Source organism: Phyllobates terribilis, unplaced genomic scaffold, assembly GCF_046119375.1.
Source record: "Phyllobates terribilis strain yellow unplaced genomic scaffold, ASM4611937v1 Scaffold_1__5_contigs__length_1240528914, whole genome shotgun sequence".
Taxonomy (NCBI): Eukaryota; Metazoa; Chordata; class Amphibia; order Anura; family Dendrobatidae; genus Phyllobates; species Phyllobates terribilis.
The window spans coordinates 450,886,816-450,907,826 of record NW_027362761.1 but is presented as its reverse complement, the minus strand read 5'-3'; the positions used below and the strand labels follow the sequence as shown (position 1 = coordinate 450,907,826).

Here is a 21,011-nt window from a genome sequence, read left to right as displayed (position 1 = left end):
TTTTAAGTGATATCCATCTACAGCCCATAAAACTGATATTAGCTACTTTCACTGTGAAATGCTGATACCTACAGTCATAATAATCTGTACAAGATCTTCCAGCTTTAAAAAAAATTCACGGATGTATCAAATCTTTTCTATGGACTTGGGAAAAAAGTTGCTCTTTTTTTTTTTTTGACAAGCTGTCCAAGAATTGCTGGCCGGTCAATTGCTGTGATCCATGCTGAACATAAGCTGCCACATATACTAAAGAAAATATAATTGGGTTTCATGTTCATCTTCACACATTTTCTTTATTGTTGTTTATGAATATAAAATAGACAGAACTGTTTAGACATTCAAGATTAAAAGATTTGGTGAGCCAAAGATCTTAAAGCGGTTGTCTCATGAACAAAGCTCATTTTAATCTATAGATCTTGGAATAATAATAACTTCCACAACTGGATGTGTTTAAATAAAATGTTCCTGTGCTGAGATAATCTTATAAATGTGCCCCTGCTGTGTACTGTGTAATGGCTGTGTCTGACCGTACAGGGACATGGTCTGATCATACCACAGCTCCTGGGCAGGGGAGGAAGCAAAAGAGTATACTGACATTACAGTATGGGATCGCAAATAATTATTTCTTTGAAGTAAAACATTTTTTAAAATCAGGCAGGGAAATGCATTATCTCACAGAAAGAATCAGCTGTGATCAGCTGCTGTAATGTCTGTATACTCTTTGCCTCCACCTCTGCCCAGAAGATGTGGTATGATCAGACCATGTTCCTACATGGTGAGACACAGCTATTACACAGTACACAGCAGGGGCACATTTAGAAGATTATCTCAGCACAGGAACATTTTTTTTAAACACATCCAATTGTGGAAATTATTATTATTCCAAGATGTATTGATTAAGATCAACTTTAAAATTAACTTTGTTAGTGGGAAAACCCCTTTAAGTGATTGTGATTTTGGTGTTGAAATATTCTCATGTCTCAAGAATATAAACATGATTTAATGCTTTATAGCAGTTGTCGCCAAATAGTAGCTTGCCATTTATCGGCGGATCTCAAAGCCAGGGCCCTTAGATCTTGACATCAGACCACCAACTAGTGCCAGTTTTAAATGTAGAAATCCGAAAGTGAAAAAGTTGGCGATAGACTCACTGAAACCTTTCAATTTATGGTCTCAGCAGTGAATCCTAAGTATGAGTCTCATTGCCTCCTAGACAGCCAATACACCAGGAGCAGCAAAGTCATACATGAAGAAATCATGGCTGGAGCAAAGGCAATAAGTAACTGTGGCCATAACTGTTATGTGCACCACTGAAAAAAGGACATGCAGGTTGCCCTGTTCTTAACCATGACGACAGCATGCCTCGATTATCAACTATAAGCTCCACAAAAACTACATCCCATTCTAAAAACCTTTGGCCACTGCAATAAAAATTATTTTTTAACTGTGTATCAGTAAGATGGGATGGTATATTTATGTGTTTCTAAAAAACGCAACTTATGCACTACACAAAAAGGTACTGTAATTACACACATTACCTCTCGTAAGCCTCCTTAGCTTGTCTCTTTAATTTTAGATGTTCATTTAAATATCCCAGCATCCCAAATGCGGTTGAATCAGTTTGTATTCGTTCTAAGGATAGAACAGAGAAGAATGTATTCCGTAAGGAAGTGCTTCTGTTACAAATGTCGATTTTATAGTCAAATCATTTCTACATATACCAGAAAATACCCCCGAAATACAATAAAATGAACCAGAATGAGATATCTGGGATAAGTTACCTGTGTACTTGCTCAATGCTAGATGAGCTGTAGTGATGGCATTCATCTGGACAATGTTATAGCGGTACAGCTCTGTGTTCCTATTGCTTTTATCCAGGAGGGTCATACAGACCCAGTGAGCATATCCCTTTGCTCCCTCAGTCTAAAAAAACAAATAAAATAATAAATAATGGTTTTCAGAATTGGTATACCATTTTATAAGTCCAGGTACACAGGTAACTAGACTTGGAGATACCTGCACTTTTGTATCCAATGTGTTCTAACCATAATGCAATAAATAAAATATACAACCATATTGAACAAATAGTCACAATGCAGTGGTCATCATGAGACTATCAGGTTTTACTCCCCTCCTCTGACCTTGTTTAAAGGAAATTGTAAATATAGAATTAGTTTTCACATTACTCACTTTTGTCTGTAACTGGCGATGACATATCGTTACAGCAGAAACTATAGTCTTGGTTGCTATGTAACAGTGCTGATTTACAGAAGGTCTGTGAAGAATTTGCAGTTCTGGTTCATACAGGGCACCTGGTGATGTCGCGTGACGCTCGCTGAGTGCCACATATGTATGGTGATCTGCCTTCTCTGTAAGGAGCTCCACTGAAACTAAACTATAGTTACAGGGGTCATCTAGGTTTTCAACAAAGTCTGCAGTCACTCTATGTGACTGCAGACCTGTGAATCCACGCAGCATGCACTCTGAAGATTCTCCGGTGCCAACGGTGGGACAGAGTGGTCATATGACTGCAAGTATGTGATATGCATATTCCTGGCACCATTCCGACTAGACGTGCGCAGCTGAGCTCAATTCACTTGTACTAAGTGAGGCTGTGCATGTCTAGTTGGAATATGGCCAGAAGTATGCATATCGCATACGTGCAATCACATGACTGCTCAGTCTTGCTGAAAGCCCCGGAGAATCCTCACAGCACGCACATTGCAAATTCACAAGTCTGCGCTCACATTTAGTGAAAATAAAAATTATGGAGTGTCTTATATATAATTACGATGATGATGATTAATTATATATAATAGTTGCTGTTAATGTTTTTTATTTCTGTATTATCTTTATTTTGCTTGTTTATAGCTATAATTTTACTGAAATATGTTTGCAACGGGCTAAAAATGAACTTTGATACATCATGTGTCCTTTTGCCGCTCTTATTCAAATGCTACTGTATCCTATAAAGTTGTCTGTTTGTCTATGTATCTTCACTGTGGTTATATTCTGAGAAAGAAGTTGGATAACTTCAAAACGCGGCGATGATAAACCACATTTCTTCTATCCTATGTATCCTGGATCCTTTCCGTGGAACTCCACTAGCAGCGCAGAAAAAACACTTACGGTAATTTTTTCCACAGCTGTACTTTCCTGGTTTTGTGACCTGTGATTTTGCAGCAGCTGGATTATTTGTGCCTTGAAACTGTTGTGGATATACAACTTTATCAGGTGAGCAAGTATCCCGCACCAATATAATTGTTGCTATCCGGTTAAAACTCTATTGGGTTCTTCTTGCTCCCCATATCTTATGGTACCTGTATTCTCTATGAGAGTGCTGTGGCCAGACACGTCTGGCGGCCTGTCTCCTGGAGACATTACGATTGGCAGTCCGAAACAGGACATACGTATTGATATTTCCCCCTAAAAATAAACTTAAGGGGCTTTCATACACATCAGACTGGTGGCCGAAACAATCAATACTGGCGGTTTCGGCTGACAATAGTCTAATGTGTATGGGGGGCTTGAGTCTTAAAAGGGAGAGTGGGGATAAGCACCTTACAATAGAAGGATGAGTGCAGCATAGGCCAGTTCCCTACAGATTAGGGATAAGCCTCTAATAAAATCTTGGAGGGGGAAAGCAATGACCTTACATTCATACTAAGCTCAGTTGTATGCCTGAAGAGATCCATCGTTTCATAGCTTCCAACAGTTTCTGCAATCAGTGCCTAAGGAGAAGACATATGATTGTACAGTTAGAGAGTGTGTATCGCACACACAAACTCGCGTTCAATAAATTCACGGAAATTTCTGGTAACATGGTGATAGCTGATATTCATGTTCAGAATTTGGTACAATGCTGTTCTACATTATCTATACACAGCAGCAGTTTACAGATCACACATACAAATAATCTACATAAATAGCGGCGTTATCTGCCATTGATCTATGGTATAATACAGCAGTCATCATTCTGCTGGCAGTCACTGGATGGAGGTCATGTAATTTTGGGATTTTTATCTACATTTACCATACAGTGACAAAATTAAGGAGGAAACTTCCAGATTGTAAGTTACCACCGCAAGCTAAGCAAACCCCGAGCCATGAAGGAGTGCTGGGATATTACTAGTCTTCAGTATTGTGAATGCGGCTTTACACTCTTCAGTTAGGAAGTAAGCAAAACTATAATGAGCCAGACTATAAGCTGGTATACGTGCAAAGTGTAACAGCGCGTTCACACTGTGGCCATTTCACAGACAAAACCCAAAAGAGAAAAAAAATGATCATAGACCCTACAACAAGTAAATGGGTAAATAGTAATGGTACATCTAAATAGCATAGGGTACTTAGTTAAAGCTATTTTAATCATAAAAGTCATCCCACCACATCACGGTGTACCCAACCTAACCTGGTCTCGTATTAAATTGCAAAAAAAGTGCAATTTCACAATTTTTTTTAAAATTTACCATGTTCACTATATGGTTAAACTGACCAGGCAGTATAATTCTCCAGGTCAGTACGAATACACAGATACCAAACATGTGACAAAAAGTTCGGAAATTTGTAAAAAAAAAAAAATAATCATTTGCTTGTGTCGTCATTTTACGAGATTTTACTTTTTATCCCCTTTAAAGCCCAAAAAGTATTAATACGTATCTGCGCCCTGGGCTTTAAGAGCCTGATAAGGCGCGATTGCCGCCGGGTGTCAGTTGATTGTCACAGCTGACACCCGGTGATATGTGCTGAAGTTGATCACAGCATTGCGGTGTCAAGGGGAGGTGATCGGGATACTCACCTCTCCTGCCGGCCTCCCGGATGTTGCCATGATGACCCGAAGTCGTCATGACAACATCCCGGTCACCAGACAGCAGGAAGATATTTTGGTCATGCACAGTGCATGACCAAAGTATCTTCTGCATCTGCAGCGCCGACAGCCTGTATAGCACAGGGATGGTGCTCCATCCCTGTGCTATACAGGCGATCAGAATAAAAAAAGTGAAAGTCCCATAATGGGACTAAGAATAAAAGTAAAAAAGAAAATAAAAAAAAAATTGTAAAAATAAAAAAAATAAAAATAAAAAATAATCCACCAAAAATAAAAATATAATGTACCCATCAATAAATATTATTATGACAAAAAAAAACAACACCATAAAAGTACACATATTTGGTATCGCCACGTCCAGAATGACCTGACCTATAAAACTGTCCCACTAGTTAACCCCTTTAGTGAACATGATAAAAAAAATAAATAAAAAACGAAGCAAAAAACAATGCTTTATCATCATACCGCCAAACAAAAAATGGAATAACACGCAATCAAAAAGACGAATATAAATAAAAATTGTACCGCAGAAAACGTCACCTTGTCCCACAAAAAACAAGCCGCCATACAGCTCCATCAGCCGAAAAATAAAAAAGTTATAGCTCTCAGAATAAAGCGATGCAAAATTTTTTTTTTTCTATAAAGTAGCTTTTATTGTGTAAAAGCGCCAAAACATAGAAAAACAAATATAAATGTGGTACCGCTGTAAACGTACTGACCCGAAAAATAAAGCTAGCTTATAAATTATACCACACACGGAACAGCATAAAAAAAAAAAAAAAAAAAAACAATTCGTGAATTGTTGTTTTTTGTTTATTCTGCCTTCCAAAAATCGGAATAGAAAGCGATCAAAAAATGTCACGTGCCTGAAAACGGCACCAATAAAAATGTCAACTCATCCCGCAAAAAACAAGCTGCCACATGACTCTGTCGGCCAAAATATGGAAAAATTATAGCTCTCAAAATATGGCGATGCGTCTTTTAGTGTGTGACAGCTGTCAATCATGAAAACCCGATATGATTCTGGTATCGCTGTAATCACACCGTTCCGAAGAATAAAGTCGTCTAATCACTTATACCGCACGAGGAACAACGTAAAAAATAAACACTAGGGTTAGGGTTGTGCTAGGGTTAGAGTTGGGCTAGGATTAGGGTTGGGCTAGAATCATGGTTAGGGTTGGGGTGGGGTTGGGGTCAGGGTTGGGCTAGGGTTGGGGTTAGGGCTGAGGTTAGGGCTGGGCTAGGGTTACGGTTGGGCTAAGGTTGGGCTAGGGTTGGGCTAGGGTTAGGCTAGGGTTGGGATGTTTTCAAAAGTAAAAAAAAAAAAAGATGACAATATGGCGACTAGTGTTGAGCGCAAGTGCTCGCTCCTTGAGTGTGCATCAGGTGCTCGGGTATGTACTGAGTATCGCGGGTGCTCGAGTGACATGCTCGAGTCTCCGCCCCATATGCTTCGTGGCCAAAAAAACCTTGCCTGCCATGCACGAGCGATCCCCAAGTTTTTTTTTGAGTGTCTAATAACCGTGAAACATGTGGGCGGGGACTCGAGCATGTCACTCGAGCACCCACAATACATGGTGCATACCTGAGTACCCAATGCAAACTCAAGTGGCGAGCACTTGTGCTCAAAACTAATGACAACCTATTCAACATGATGACCTAATGTTATCAAATTCAGTGTCATACCTCTTGGTTCAAAATGTTCACTGTACCCCTCGATAAAGTCCTTTAGGGGTCTAGTTTCCAAAATGGGGTCACTTGTGGGGGGTTTCAACTATTTAGGCACATCAGGGGCTCTCCAAACGCGACATGGCGTTCGCTCTCGATTCCAGCCAATTTTGCGTTCAAAAAGTCACACAGTGCTCCTTCCCTTCTGAACTCTGCCGTGCGCCCAAACACTGTATTTTCCCCACATATGGGGTATTGGCGTACTCAGGAGAAATTGCACAAAAGTTTTTGGGGTCCATTTCCTCCTCTTACCCTTGTGAAAATAAAAAAATTGGGGCTAAAACATAATTTTTGTGGAAAAAGTTTGATTTTTTTATTTTCACGGCTCCATGTTATAAACTTCTGTAAAACACTTGGGGGTTCAGGATGCTTACCACACATCTAGATAAGTTCCCTGAGGGGTCTAGTTTCCAAAATGGTGTCACTTGTGGGGGGTTTCCACTGTTTAGGCACACCAGGGGCACATCTGCTAATTATTCAAACAAATTTTACATTCAAAAAGTCAAATGGTGCTCCTTCCCTTCCGAACCCTGACGTATGCCCAAGCAGTATTTTTTCCCCGCATATGGGGTATCTGCTTACTCAGGACAACAAACTGGATGGTGCAATTTCTCCTGTTACCCTTATGAATATGCAAAATTGGGGGCTGAAAAACATTTTTGTGGGAAAAATGTGAAAATGTTATTTTTACGGCTCAATATTATAAACTTCTGTGAAGCACCTGGGGGTTCAAGGTGCTCATCACACATCTAGATAAGTTCCTTGAGGGGTCTAGTTTCCAAAATGGTGTCACTTATGGGGGGTTTCCACTGTTTAGGCACATCAGGGGCTCTCCAAACGCAACATGGCGTCCGCTAATTATTCAAGCAAATTTTACATTCAAAAAGTCAAATCGCGCTCCTTCCCTTCCGAGCGCCCAAACAGTGGTTTCCCCCACATATGGGGTATCTGCTTACTCAGTAAAAATTGCACAACAAACTGCAAAGTGCAATTTCTCCTGTTACCCTTATGAAACAGGAGCCCAAACAGTGTTTATTCTCAACATATGGGGTATCTGCGTGCTCAGGGGAGATCGCACAACAAATTTTGGGGTCCATTTTTTCCTGTTACCCCTGCGAAAATAAAAAAAATTGGGTCTAAAGTAACATTTTTGTGAAAAAAATGAAATGTTAATTTTTTTCTTCCACATTCCAAAAATTCCTGTGAAGCACCTGAAGGGTTAATAAAGTTCGTGAATGTGGTTTTGAGCACCTTGAGGGGTGAAGTTTTTAGAATGGTGTCACCTTTGGGTATTTTCTGTCATAAAGACCCCTTTAAGTGACTTCAAATGTGATGTGGTCCCTAAAAAAATGGTTTCGTAAATTTTGTTGGAAAAATGAGAAATCGCTGGCCAACTTTCAACCCTCATAGCTCCCTAATAAAAAAAATGTTGGTTCCAAAATTGTGCTGATGTAAAGTAGACATGTGGGAAATGTTATTTATTAACTATTTTGTGTGACAAATCTCTCTGATTTAAGGGCATAAAAATTTAAATTTTGAAAATTGCTACATTTTCGCTAAATTTCCGTTTTTTTCACAAAGAAACGCAAGTGATATCGAAGAACTTTTACCACAGTCATGAAGTACAATATGTCACGAAAAAACAATCTCAGAATCAGGGGGATCCGTTGAAGCGTTAAAGAGTAATTACTTTATAAATTGCCAGTGGTCAGAATTGTAAAAATTGGCCTGGTCATTAACGTACAAACCACCTTGGGTTGTAAAGGGGTTAATTTTTTCAAATATGGGGCTGTGTGAGGGCTTATTTTTAGGCCCTGAACTGACGTTTTTACCGATACCATTTTGGGGTAGATTTGATGTTTTGATCCCCACTTATTGCATTTTAATTTAATGTTGTGGTGGCCAAAAAAAACACAATTCTGGCATTATGAGTTTTTTTCTTATAACGCTGTTTACTGACCGGATTAATTTTTTTCATATTTTTTTTATATTTTGATAGATCAGATTTTTACGAGCACAGTGATACCAAATATGTATATATATATTTTTTTATTGTCTTATTTTTAATGGGGCAAAACGTGGGGGATTTGAACTTTTGTTTTGTTTTTCCTATTTTTTTTAAACTTTTTTTTTACTGTATTTAATAGTTCCCTTGGGGGACTTGAAGCTGCGATCATCTGATCACTTGTGCTGTGTAAAGCTAAAATCACAACCGCCTATGAACGCCAGCTACAGAAGAATCGTAAAGTCTTCAGCAGATCCCTGACCATCACGGTAATCCATCGGTGCCGTGTGATCATGTTACAGGCGCGTGAGATGACGTGCCCCCCTGCTGATGCGTGTTAAATGCCACTGTCAGAGATTGACAGCGGCATTCAACAGGTTAACAGCCTAGGGCAGAGCTCCGCTCCACGCACAGCTGTTAGAAGCACATGATGGCTGATTAAATCAGCTATCATCTGCCGGAAAAGATGTGAGCTCTGTGTGTGAGCCTGTATCAAAGGCAGGGTCACGACATATGACGTAATTGTACGTCATATGTAGTAAAGGGGTTAATCACTTCTCTTATTTTTTTGTATTGTGGTATTCATTGACGTTTTTTATGCCGATTCTTCAAATTGGTGAACATGAGTTCATGAATTTTGCATAAAATCAAAAACACTTTTTATTTTTGTTTTTAACCGTGCTTGCAATTTTTTAACACAAAATGTCATGTTCCATTAAAATGGCGCAAAATTTGAGCAAAAATTTCAGACGTACAGTACAGACCAAAAGTCTGGACACACCTTCTCACTTAAAGATTTTTCTGTATTTTCATGACTATGAAAATTGTACATTCACACTGAAGGCATCAAAACTATGAATTAACACATGTGGAATTATATACTTAACAAAAAAATGTGAAACAACTGAAAATATGTCTTATATTCTAGGTTCTTCAAAGTAGCCACCTTTTGCTTTGATGACTGCTTTGCACACTCTTGGCATTCTCTTGATGAGCTTCAAGAGGTAGTCACCGGAAATGGTCTTCCAACAATTTTGAAGGAGTTCCCAGAGATGCTTAGCACTTGTTGGCCCTTTTGCCTTCACTCTGCGGTCCAGCTCTCCCAAACCATCTCGATTGGGTTCAGGTCTGGTGACTGTGGAAGAAAGGTCATCTGGCGTAGCACCCCATCACTCTCCTTCTTGGTCAAATAGCCCTTACACAGCCTGGAGGTGTGTTTGGGGTCATTGTCCTGTTGAAAAATAAATGATGGTCCAACTAAACGCAAACCGGATGGAATAGCATGCCGCTGCAAGATGCTGTGGTAGCCATGCTGGTTCAGTATGCCTTCAATTTTGAATAAATCCCCAACAGTGTCACCAGCAAAGCACCCCCACACCTCCTCCTCCATGCTTCACGGTGGGAACCAGGCATGTAGAGTCCATTCGTTCACCTTTTCTGCGTCTCACAAAGACACAGTGGTTGGAACCAAAGATCTCAAATTTGGACTCATCAGACCAAAGCACAGATTTCCACTGGTCTAATGTCCAGTCCTTGTGTTCTTTAGCCTAAACAAGTCTCTTCTGCTTGTTGCCTGTCCTTAGCAGTGGTTTCCTAGCAGCTATTTTACCATGAAGGCCTGCTGCACAAAGTCTCCTCTTAACAGTTGTTGTAGAGATGTGTCTCCTGCTAGAACTCTGTGTGGCATTGACCTGGTCTCTAATCTGAGCTGCTGTTTACCTGCGATTTCTGAGGCTGGTGACTCGGATAAACTTATCCTCAGAAGCAGAGGTGATTCTTGGTCTTCCTTTCCTGGGGCGGTCCTCATGTGAGCCAGTTTCTTTGTAGCGCTTGATGGTTTTTGCAACTGCACTTAGGGACACTTTCATAGTTTGCCCAATTTTTCGGACTGACTGACCTTCATTTCTTAAAGTAATGATGACCACTCGTTTTTCTTTACTTAGCTGCTTTTTTCTTGCCATAATACAAATTCTAACAGTCTATTCAGTAAGGCTATCAGCTGTGTATCCCCCAGACTTCTGCACAACACAACTGATGGTCCCAACCCCATTTATAAGGCAAGAAATCCCACTTATTAAACCTGACAGGGCACACCTGTGAAGTGAAAACCATTTCCGGTGACTACCTCTTGAAGCTCATCAAGAGAATGCCAAGAGTGTGCAAAGCAGTCATCAAAGCAAAAGGTGGCTACTTTGAAGAACCTAGAATATAAGACATATTTTCAGTTGTTTCACACTTTTTTGTAAAGTATATAATTCCACGTGTTAATTCATAGTTTTGATACCTTCAGTGTGAATGTACAATTTTCAAAGTCATGAAAATACAGAAAAATCTTTAAATGAGGTGTGTCCAAACTTTTGGTCTGTACTCTATGTAAAATCACTTCAGGGGTGATTGGGAGTACATTTGCGCAAAAATTTTGCAACTTTTTAAAAAGTCTCAATTGATGAATCAGCCAAAAATATCCGAAAACACCCAATATCTGCCCACTTTGACGAGTATAAAATAAAGCAGGCCAACACAGAGTAAGACTTTTAAAAAAGGCCCCTATTAAAAAAAAAAAAATAAGGCGCAAATGAAACACAGGCAAAAAGCACCAGAAACTAGACAAAATCACAAATGAGTCCAAAGTGTTCAATCAGCTCAAGTGACACGTCAATTAATACCATTTACCACATGGGACATGGGGTCCTGGGTTCAAATCCCACCAAGGACGACATCTGCAAGGAGTTTGTATGTTCTCCCTGTGTTTGTGTGGGTTTCCTCCGGGTTCTCCGGTTTCCTCCCACACTCCAAAGACATACTAATAGGGAATCTAGATTGTGAGCCCCAATGGGGACAGTGCCCATAATGTCTGTAAATTGTCTAAATTGTAAAGCGCTGCGGAATATGTTGGCATTATATAGATAAAAAAATTATTATTATTATTATTTATTCTGCACCAGCCAAGCAAAAATGTACTGCACTATATAGGGTGATTTTACACAGAATTTATTAACCTCTTAAGGACACAAAGACAGATTTGCTTAAAGGGGTTGTCCACTACAATTGAAAATAGCCCAAGGTATTTTTATAATGAATAGAAGGTTTTTTGTAACTACCTCCCCTGCTGTTTCTGCCTGTGAGCGGTTCTATCATTGGCCGCTCACAGGCATCACGTGACCCCCGCCTGCAGCCAGCTCTGACATCCGCTGATGTCACGTCATGGTTCCGGATGCAGCTGGGGGTCTCTCTCTTCTGCGCTCCACCGGTGGCTGATGGGTTGTGGGCAGGGTTACCCCGCGCGTCACACCCGGCATCCACCGCGCTCTCTCTCTCCCCATTCATTGGGAAAGTGCATGGTGGATGCTGGGTGTGACGCGTGGGGTAACCCCGCCCACAACCCAGCATCCACCGCGGGGACCCCAGCGCTGAGTCACGCCTCACTTGAAGAGATGTCAGTGGGGGGGTCACATGCTGCCTGTGAGCGGCCAGTGATAGCGCCGCTCACAGGCAGAAACAGCAGAGGAAGGTAATTACAAAGATGCTTCTATTCATCTAAAAATACATTGGGCTATTTTCAATAGTAGTGGACAACCCCTTTAAACAAGCAAATAAATAAAGCTTGTTTATTCTGGGACAAGTTGTAATTTTGGATGACATCATTTATTTTACCTTATTTTTATTGCATTGATTTTATTGCATTTTGTGGGAGGTACAGCAACAGCAAAAAAAAAAAGACCAAAAAATGCAATATTTGGAGTTTCAATTTTTTTAAGACGTTTACTGTACAGATACAAACAATTTTACATTTTGATAAATTGGACTTGTACAGACACGGCAATATTTTTCTTTACATTTCTTTGTTTTTAACTGGGGAAAAGGGATAGATATCACAGGAGAAATAACATGATGGGCAAAGGGACTTTCAGCCAGCCCCTGGCTGTTAAAGCAACCCATCAGCTTCCAGGGATCATGTCACAGGGAGGGCCAAATGAGCACCAAATACTTGCCCAAGCTGGATTACAGCGCATAAATGCCACTGTTAGTAACATAGTTTTTAAGGTTGAAGGAAGACTAAGTCCATCTAGTTCAACCCATAGCCTAACATGCTGATCCAGAGGAAGGCAAAAAAAAAACAAGTGGCAAACAGTAAGCTCCACATTGGGGAAAAAGATTCCTTCCTGGATCAACGCCCTATCAAGGAATCTAGTATATATAACCTGTAATATTATACTTTTCAAGAAAGGCATCCAGGCCCTTTTTAAATGTTAGTAGTGAATCACTCATTACAACATCATGCGGCAGAGAGTTCCATAGTCTCACTGCTCTTACAGTAAAGAATCCGCGTCTGTGATTATGATTAAACCTTCTTTCCTCCAGACGTAGAAGATGCCCCCTTGTCCCCGTCTCAGGCCTCAGAGTAAAAAGATCAGTAGAAAGGTCTTTGTACTGTCCCCTCATATACTTGTACATAGTAATAAGATCACCTCTAAGCGTTCGTTTTTCCAAAGTAAATAACCCCAAGTGTAGTGATTAACATTGGCATGGATTGGTGGTAATACTAGCCACTGCAGTAAATAGCAGATGCCAGCTATGTAATACAGTCTGTATCTGCTCTGTGTGAAGCAGGCTCAGCTGTTGAGCTCGTTCCAAGCACCCTGACACAATTACTACAGAAATGTAAGCCAGTCCCTGAATAGAGTTAATTTCTGGCGGTGGCACAAGTCAGTTAAAAATGTGCCAAAATCATTAAGATGCGCACACCTCTTAATGAGTTTGGTGCATCTAATTCCTGTGTTCTGTTCATTAAGACTGGCAGACAAAACGCCAGTCTTGATGAATGAGTCTTAAAATTAGTCAAATGCATCCGAGTAGTTTTTGCCATTTGGTAAAGTTGTTTCATTTTAAGGCTATATTCACACATTGCGTTTTTTTTTTTCTGCAGCAAAACCTGATCTCTTACAAGGAAGGTTTGTTCAGGATTTTGCTTGTGTTTTTCCTTGTTTTTTAGTGTGTTTTTGCTGCATTTTTCAGGATCCCAAAGTTCAGCTTTGCTTCCACCACAGAAGCATGAACACAGGTCACCAATGCAAGACATATGTGAAACCATATTAATGTATTTCAAATGTAACAGTGGGGGAGGTGAATTGTTCAGGAATAGTTTACCAAAGACACTGGCAGTGCATTGAGTTTGTAGGACACTATTTATCTCCACACTATAGTCTGCCATTGAACTGCTCAGGCATGATTCAATTTTACACGTCCATGGGCCACAGGTATTGTTCAATCTCACACCTAGCTCAGCCAATATTTACTGTGTATGCATCACTAATTTAATTAAATTGTACTAATCGAAACTGCCATCTCAGGTGACCAAGACCAAGATGGTAAAATCACAAAAATAAATGAGTTTCACATACCGCTCTACTTGCTTTTTTCACTAAAAATGTAGCAAAACTTGACAGTCTAGTTAGTCTAAGTTTCTAACAGCTATTAGTTGGCTTACATTGCGCCAGAAATTTTGGCGCATGGTGTCATGTTAGGCCATGCCCCTTTCCAGTAAACCACCCTCACTGTCAAACAAAGTGCAAAAGGTGTCTAAAACACATGATAAATACATTGCAAGACACAAAAGACAGTTTTTTGGATCAAGTTACGCCAAAATCCTGGGACATATAGCTTGACAAATATGTCCAAGTGTATTTAGTAAAAAAAATGCCACTTCACGCAATTCACTATTTTATTTTTTTTCAGCCTAAAACAGTAGTAGATCGAGCAAAAAGGAGACGTAAAATCCATCTTTTATATTTCCCATTTCTTTTAAAACCATTTTTGGCTTTGGCTAAAAATTGCTGCACATTTTCAAATACCGCTGTGTGAGGAACTCTGTTCACCTGGTGATTTAATATGAAGTCAGGACACATCACTTTAATCTCAGCTCACCTGACCAATCCAGCATCTCACATAAGACGGATCCAGGGACTGGGCTACTTTGAAAGCTTGATGGCTCAGCTGTGAAACAGAAGATTGCATGTTTTACAGAAACGTAAGGAATAGTGAAATACAGACGACATTGCTCCTGTATGTACATATCACTAGGTGGGAGGCAATGTCCAAAATACTCAGGTAAACTGGAAACTGTAGCACCATTCTGCTTATTTCAAGACAGCATAAGCTCTCCATGTTGTTTGGTTTTAGAACATTTGCAACAGTTTATTTTTGCTGTTAAAGAGGTTGTCTGGGTTATTTTTTTTAATCCGTACGGTTACAGCTGTTGAAAATAAACTCAAGTCATGCTGATCTTCCCGCTCTCCAGTCCCAGGTCTGCTCTGGTCTTTGCTGAGTGGCTGCATCAGGGACGTCACAACGAAGGTATACTTGACCACTGCAGCCAATCATAGGGCTCAGCGCTCTTATGGTGATGCAGGCCATGAGCCACTGAGCCCAACGATTGTCTTTAGTGTTCATGTATGTTATACACACGTGGTCAAAATTGTTGGTATCCCTCATTTAATGAAAGAAAAACCCACAATGGTCACAGAAATAACTAGAATCTAACAAAAGTAATAATAAATTAAAAATCTATGAAAATGAACAAATGAAAGTCAGATATTGCTTTTCAACCCTGCTTCCACAGAATTTTTAAAAAAAAATTAAACTCATGAAATAGCCATGGACAGAAATGATAGTACTCTTAACTAGTGTTGAGCGATACCTTCCGATATCGGGAAATATCGGATCGGATTGGATCGGACCGATACCCAAAAAATATCGGATATCGCCGATTCCGATACCGGAAACCAATGCAAGTCAATGGGACACAAATATCGGAATGAAAATAAACCCTTTCTTTCCTTGTAGGTTAATTCTACATGAAGTAAAACAACTAAGAATAATGTAGAATGTATTGGGGGAAGTGGGGGAGACAATAAAGGCATAGAGGTTTAGCCCAATCAAATGGAATAGCAGGAATTAATATTTTTTTTAAGACGTTCGGAGTTACAAAGATATTGACTATGTTAAGTTTTTTTTATATTTGGTCAGATATTTATGTTTCACTACTTCCATGATCTTCACCTTCTTTTTTACTTCTCCCACACTTTCTCCTTCATCATCCTCAGCATCAGTATCTTTTTCATCAACTTCTTCTTCACCTTATTCATCTTCTTCTTCTTCACCTTCTTCCTATTATTCTTTTTTTTTACATTCTTCATATTCTTCTTATTCAACTATTATTCTTCTTCATATTCTACTTCTTCATCTTCTTCATATTCTTCTTCTTCATCATATTCTTATTTGTGACAGGCATTCCTGTAGTTGTTATCTATAAAAGTTTGAAGATTACACCTTCCGGTCAGCCTGTCACAAAAGATTTACAACAGGATTTGTCCGTGTTCAGTTTAGCCTGCAGCAGCAGGTATTTTCCAGGGGCACCACGAGGAGGAACGGACTCAGCCCCATACACTGCTTAGTCTTCTTCTGCTTATAATTTAGATAATATCTTTTGCTCTGATTTTTAATCTTATGCTTAATGTTCTTCAGCTTTTTGTTCTGCAGCTTCTTGTTCTTCTGCTTCTTGGTCTTCTGTATCTTGGTGGTTGTCTTCTTGTTCTTTGTCCTCTTGGTCATCTTCTTCAGGGTCATCTTCTTGGTCTTCTTTGGGGTGGTCTTCAGGGTTGTCGTCTTCTTCGGGGTGGTCTTCAGGGTCGTCGTCTTCGGGGTCCTAGTCTTCTTCGGGGTGGTCTTCAGGGTCGTCGCCTTCAGGGTCGTCGTCTTCGGGGTCCTCGTCTTCTTCGGGGTGGTCTTCAGGGTCGTTGTCTTCGGGGTCCTCATCTTCTTCGGGGTGGTCTTCAGGGTCGTCGTTTTCGGGGTCCTCGTCTTCTTCGGGGTGGTCTTCAGGGTCGTCGTCTTCGGGGTCCTCGTCTTCTTCGGGGTGGTCTTCAGGGTCGTCGTCTTCGGGGTCCTCGTGTTCTTCGGGGTGGTCTTCAGGGTCGTCGTCTTCGGGGTCCTCGTGTTCTTCAGGGTGGTCTTCAGGGTCGTCGTCTTCGGGGTCCTCGTCTTCTTCGGGGTGGTCTTCAGGGTCGTCGTCTTCGGGGTCGTCGTCGTCGTCTTCTTCGGGGTGGTCTTCAGGGTCGTCGTCTTCAGGGTCGTCGTCTTCGGGGTCGTCGTCGTCTTCGGGGTGGTCTTCAGGGTCGTGGTCTTCGGGGTGGTCTTCAGGGTCGTCGTCTTCAGGGTCGTCGTCTTCAGGGTCGTCGTCTTCAGGGTCCTCGTCTTCAGGGTCCTCGTCTTCTTCGGGGTGGTCTTCAGGGTCATCGTCTTCGGGGTCCTCGTCTTCTTCGGGGTGGTCTTCAGGGTCGTCGTCTTCAGGGTCGTCGTCTTCTTCGGGGTGGTCTTCAGGGACGTCGTCTTCAGGGTCGTCGTCAAGGAGATCCAGAGTGATTACCAAAAACCATTTCAAAAAGCTTGAACTTGGAAATGTAGCACAAGGTACAAGAAGGCTGAGGAACTGCCGAGAACCAGCTGACGGTACTGGAACCCGGATGGGTAGCAGAAGGTACAAGAGACAATGGAACTACCGAGGACCAGCTAATGGTACTGGAACCCGGTTACTAAGCAGGAGGTACCTGTGCCAGAAAGCACTACCAAGGACCAGCAGACGTTGGTGGAACTTGGATAGCGAGAAGGAGGCACCTAAGCCAAAGGCACTGCCGAGAACCAGCTGACGGTACTGGAACCCGGATGGGTAGCAGAAGGTACAAGAGCCAATGGAACTACCGAGGACCAGCTGATGGTACTGGAACCCGGTTACTAAGCAGGAGGTACCTGTGCCAGAAAGCACTACCAAGGAACAGCAGACGTTGGTGGAACTCGGATACCGAGAAGGAGGCACCTAAGCCAAAGGCACTGCCTGGAACCAGCTGATGTTACTGGAACCCAGGGGGACATATTCAAGATTGACTTCCAAAGAACCAGCTAATGGTACTGGAACTCAGATAGGCAGCAGAAGGTACACATGAAAAAAAAGTTGCAAGGCCGCGAGCCGGCCGGAGTTACCGAAACCCACAGTCCTACAGTGGGTGCTTGTCCTATTGGCACTATGGAACCAGCCTTCATTGCCAGATCCCGCAGCCCACATAGGAATCACCTAAACTGCAGATACCATAGAGTCGGCTAACCCGACCGCAACACGACAGGACAACGTATTGGAGGCAAAGTGACGTTGACACTACCCGGAAACAGCTAGCGTGCTGGAACCAGGCTGGGCAGGAGGGAGTACCCGTGCCAAAGACACTGCTGGGAAACAGCTGGCGGTGCTGGAACCCAGGGTAAATACTGAAAACAGAGTGGAGCCAGAGGCCTAAATGGAGCAAGTTTAAAATCAGTAGTAGTGTGAATGTGGACAGAGCAGGAGAAATTGCCGGGCACACAGCAGGGGATCAGCTGACGTTACTGAACCCCAATAACACTGGAGCAAGTGTTGACTGTGCAGCCGGCACTTCTGAGCAGCAACTGGCGGTGTTGGAGCCCAGGGTAAATACTGAAAACAGAGAGGAGCCAGAGGCCTAATTGGAGCAAGTTTAAAATCAGTAGTAGTGTGAATATGGACAGAGCAGGAGAAATTGCCGGGCACACAGCAGGGGATCAGCTGACGTTACTGAACCCCAATAACACTGGAGCAAGTGTTGACTGTGCAGACGGCACTTCTGAGCAGCAACTGGCGGTGTTGGAGCCCAGGGATTACAGTTCAGGTGGTAGAAACATGAACACAACAGGAGACCTGGATACTGTTGCCAACCAATTATTTAATCTGGAAGAGGACTGGCAAATTCATGTGAGATCCAGGCCTTGTTCATTTTCAGAAAAGTAAGCCGGCCAACATTATCGGAGGATAGTCGGATGCGACGGTCTGTTAGTACACCACCTGCGGCACTAAAGACGCATTCCGATAATACACTAGCAGCAGGGCAAGCCAGCACCTCCAATGCATACTGGCTAAGCTCTGGCCATGTATCCAGCTTAGAGACCCAAAACTTGAAGGGGGAAGAGCCGTCTGGGAGTACACTGACAGGGCAAGACATGTAGTCTGTCACCATCTGACGGAAACGTTGCCTCCTGCTGACTGGAGCCGTCTGTGATAGTGTAGACATTTGTGGCGGGGACACAAAACTTTGCCACATTTGGGCCATACTGGTCTTGCCTTGTCCTGAGGCGCTGCTTCTGCTCCCTCTTTGTGCACAGCTTCCTCCACTGCCTCGACGCACTGAGCTGCTTTGTAAAGCACTAGCAGCACTGCTCTCGGGTGGAACGGAGAACATGATGGAATGCACCAGTGTGTCTTGGTACTCCCGCACTTTACGCTCCCGGTTCAACGGTGTTATGAGGCTTTGTAAGTTGTCCCGGTAGCGAGGATCTAAGAGGGTGGACACCCAATAATCAGCCGTGTTGAGAATGTGGGCGATGCGGCGGTCGTTTCTCAGGCACTGCAGCATGAAATCAACCAAGTGCTGCAGACTGCCAACTGGCCAAGAAACGCTGTCCCCTGCTTGAGGCGTGATCTCTGCCTGCTCTGCATTACCCCACCCTTGCTCTAGATACTGACTACTAGAGCATTGTGTACCTCCCTCCTCTGGACAGATGTCTTCCTCCTCTATTGACTCCTCCTCATCCTCCTCACAAAGTGTCCCCTGCCTAGGCCTTTGTGAGGAACCACGTTGCGCAGACTGTACAGAAGCAGATGGCATTTGTGACTCCTCATCCTCCACCTCTTCCAAAACCTCCTCCCTTAGTGCTTGCAGTGTTTTTTCAAGCAGGCAGACTAGTGCATCATCTGCACTCGCCATCCGCGTGGAATAATCGAAGGCACGCAAAACGTGGCAGATGTCCTTCATAGAGGCCCACTCAGTGGTGGTGAAGTGTGAACGGCGCGCAGGGCGACTTGTTTGTGCCTGCTGCAGCTGGTACTCCATTACTGCTGCCTGCTGCTCACACAACCTCTCCAACATATGTAACGTTGAATTCCACCTGGTGGGTAGGTCACATATGATGCGATGTTCCGGAAGGCGTAATCGGCGCTGCAGAGCTGCAATACGCGATCTTGCGAAGCTGGAACGCCGCAAGTGAGCGCACTCTATGCGGACCTTGTGCAGCAGAGCATCAAGATCCGGATAGTCCCTCAAAAAACTCTGCACGACCAAGTTGAGCACATGTGCCAGACATGCGATGTGAGGGAGGTTGCCTAGGCCCAGAGCTGCCACCAGATTTCGGCCATTGTCACACACTACCATGCCTGGCTGCAGATTCGCTGGCACAAACCACACGTCGCTCTGCTGCTTGATGGCACTCCAGAGCTCCTGCGCTGTGTGGCTTCTATTCCCCAAATAAATTAATTTCAATACGGCCTGTTGACGTTTGGCCACGGCTGTGCTCATATTGGTCGTAACAGGCAACCAACCGTTCACGGGTCGATGTGGAGGTAGACCGTGACGGCTCCTGCAGCGCTGATTCAGAGGAACTGGAGTATGAAGAGGAGTCAATGTGTACAGACTGGATTCCTGCAATCCTTGGAGTTGGCAGAACACGTACAGCGCCACTCTCAAGATCTGTACCCGGCTCCACAACATTTACCCAATGGGCAGTGAGGGAAAGGTATCGTCCCTGTCCATGCTTACTGGTCCACGCATAGGTGGTCAGGTGGACCTTGCTACTGACGGCGTTTTGTAGCACATGTTTAATTTTTCCCTCCACATGCTGTTGCAGGGCAGGGACGGCTTGCCTGCTGAAATAAAAGCGGCTGGGAACGTTGCATTGTGGGACTGCCAATGCCATCAAGTTACGGAAGGTGTCAGTGTCCACCAGCCTGAATGATAGCATTTCAAGAGCCAGTAGTTTTGCAATGCCAGCATTCAGAGCCTGTGCTCGGGGGTGGTTTGCCGAGTATAGGCGCCTTTTCTCCCATGCCTGTGCTAACGATGGCTGTAGACTGGCCTGGGAGTGTGAGGATGACAGGGAACGTGGTGCTGTGGGTGGAATGACATTGTGTCTCTGTACAACAGTGCCAGAGGTTCTTCCATGGCGATCCTGTGAGGAAGCCAAACCAGCTGTGTGTGAGCTGGAGGAAGAGGCTACAATACGAGCTGAAGAGGTGGTAGGTGGCGCTGTAGGTTGGCCTAGGTCTTCAGTGTGTCTTTGTAACTCCACCACATGCTTGGTCCGCACATGTTTCCACATATTTGTGGTATTGAGGTTGCTGACACTTTTCCCTCTTTTCACTTTCTGATTACACAGCTTGCATTTGACAAAGCAAATGTCATCTGCAACTGTGTCAAAAAAGAACCAGGCACTGCAAGTCTTGGGAGCGCCCGTTTTGGGTTTTGGAAGAGGCATGCTCCTAATGGGTGCCGAAGTGGAGGCTACAGGCAACCAAGTCTGCCCCCTCCCTCTCCCTCCTTTTTGGGCCGTTCGGGGAAT

The 21,011-nt window shown here is 42.9% G+C and overlaps 1 protein-coding gene across 2 annotated transcripts in view; it reads right to left on the bottom strand.

Annotated features, from left to right (window-relative positions):
• SKIC3 (SKI3 subunit of superkiller complex) overlaps nucleotides 1-21,011 on the bottom strand; it is a 194,906-nt gene that overhangs the window by 81,388 nt on the left and 92,507 nt on the right. For both annotated transcript variants that reach the window (XM_073678321.1, XM_073678329.1), the window contains exons 24-27: nucleotides 14,487-14,555; nucleotides 3,657-3,731; nucleotides 1,782-1,923; nucleotides 1,539-1,632 (exon numbers count right to left, since the gene is read on the bottom strand). In XM_073678321.1, the coding sequence (XP_073534422.1) occupies nucleotides 1,539-1,632; nucleotides 1,782-1,923; nucleotides 3,657-3,731; nucleotides 14,487-14,555 (380 nt within the window). The remainder of the gene's footprint in view (nucleotides 1-1,538; nucleotides 1,633-1,781; nucleotides 1,924-3,656; nucleotides 3,732-14,486; nucleotides 14,556-21,011) is intronic.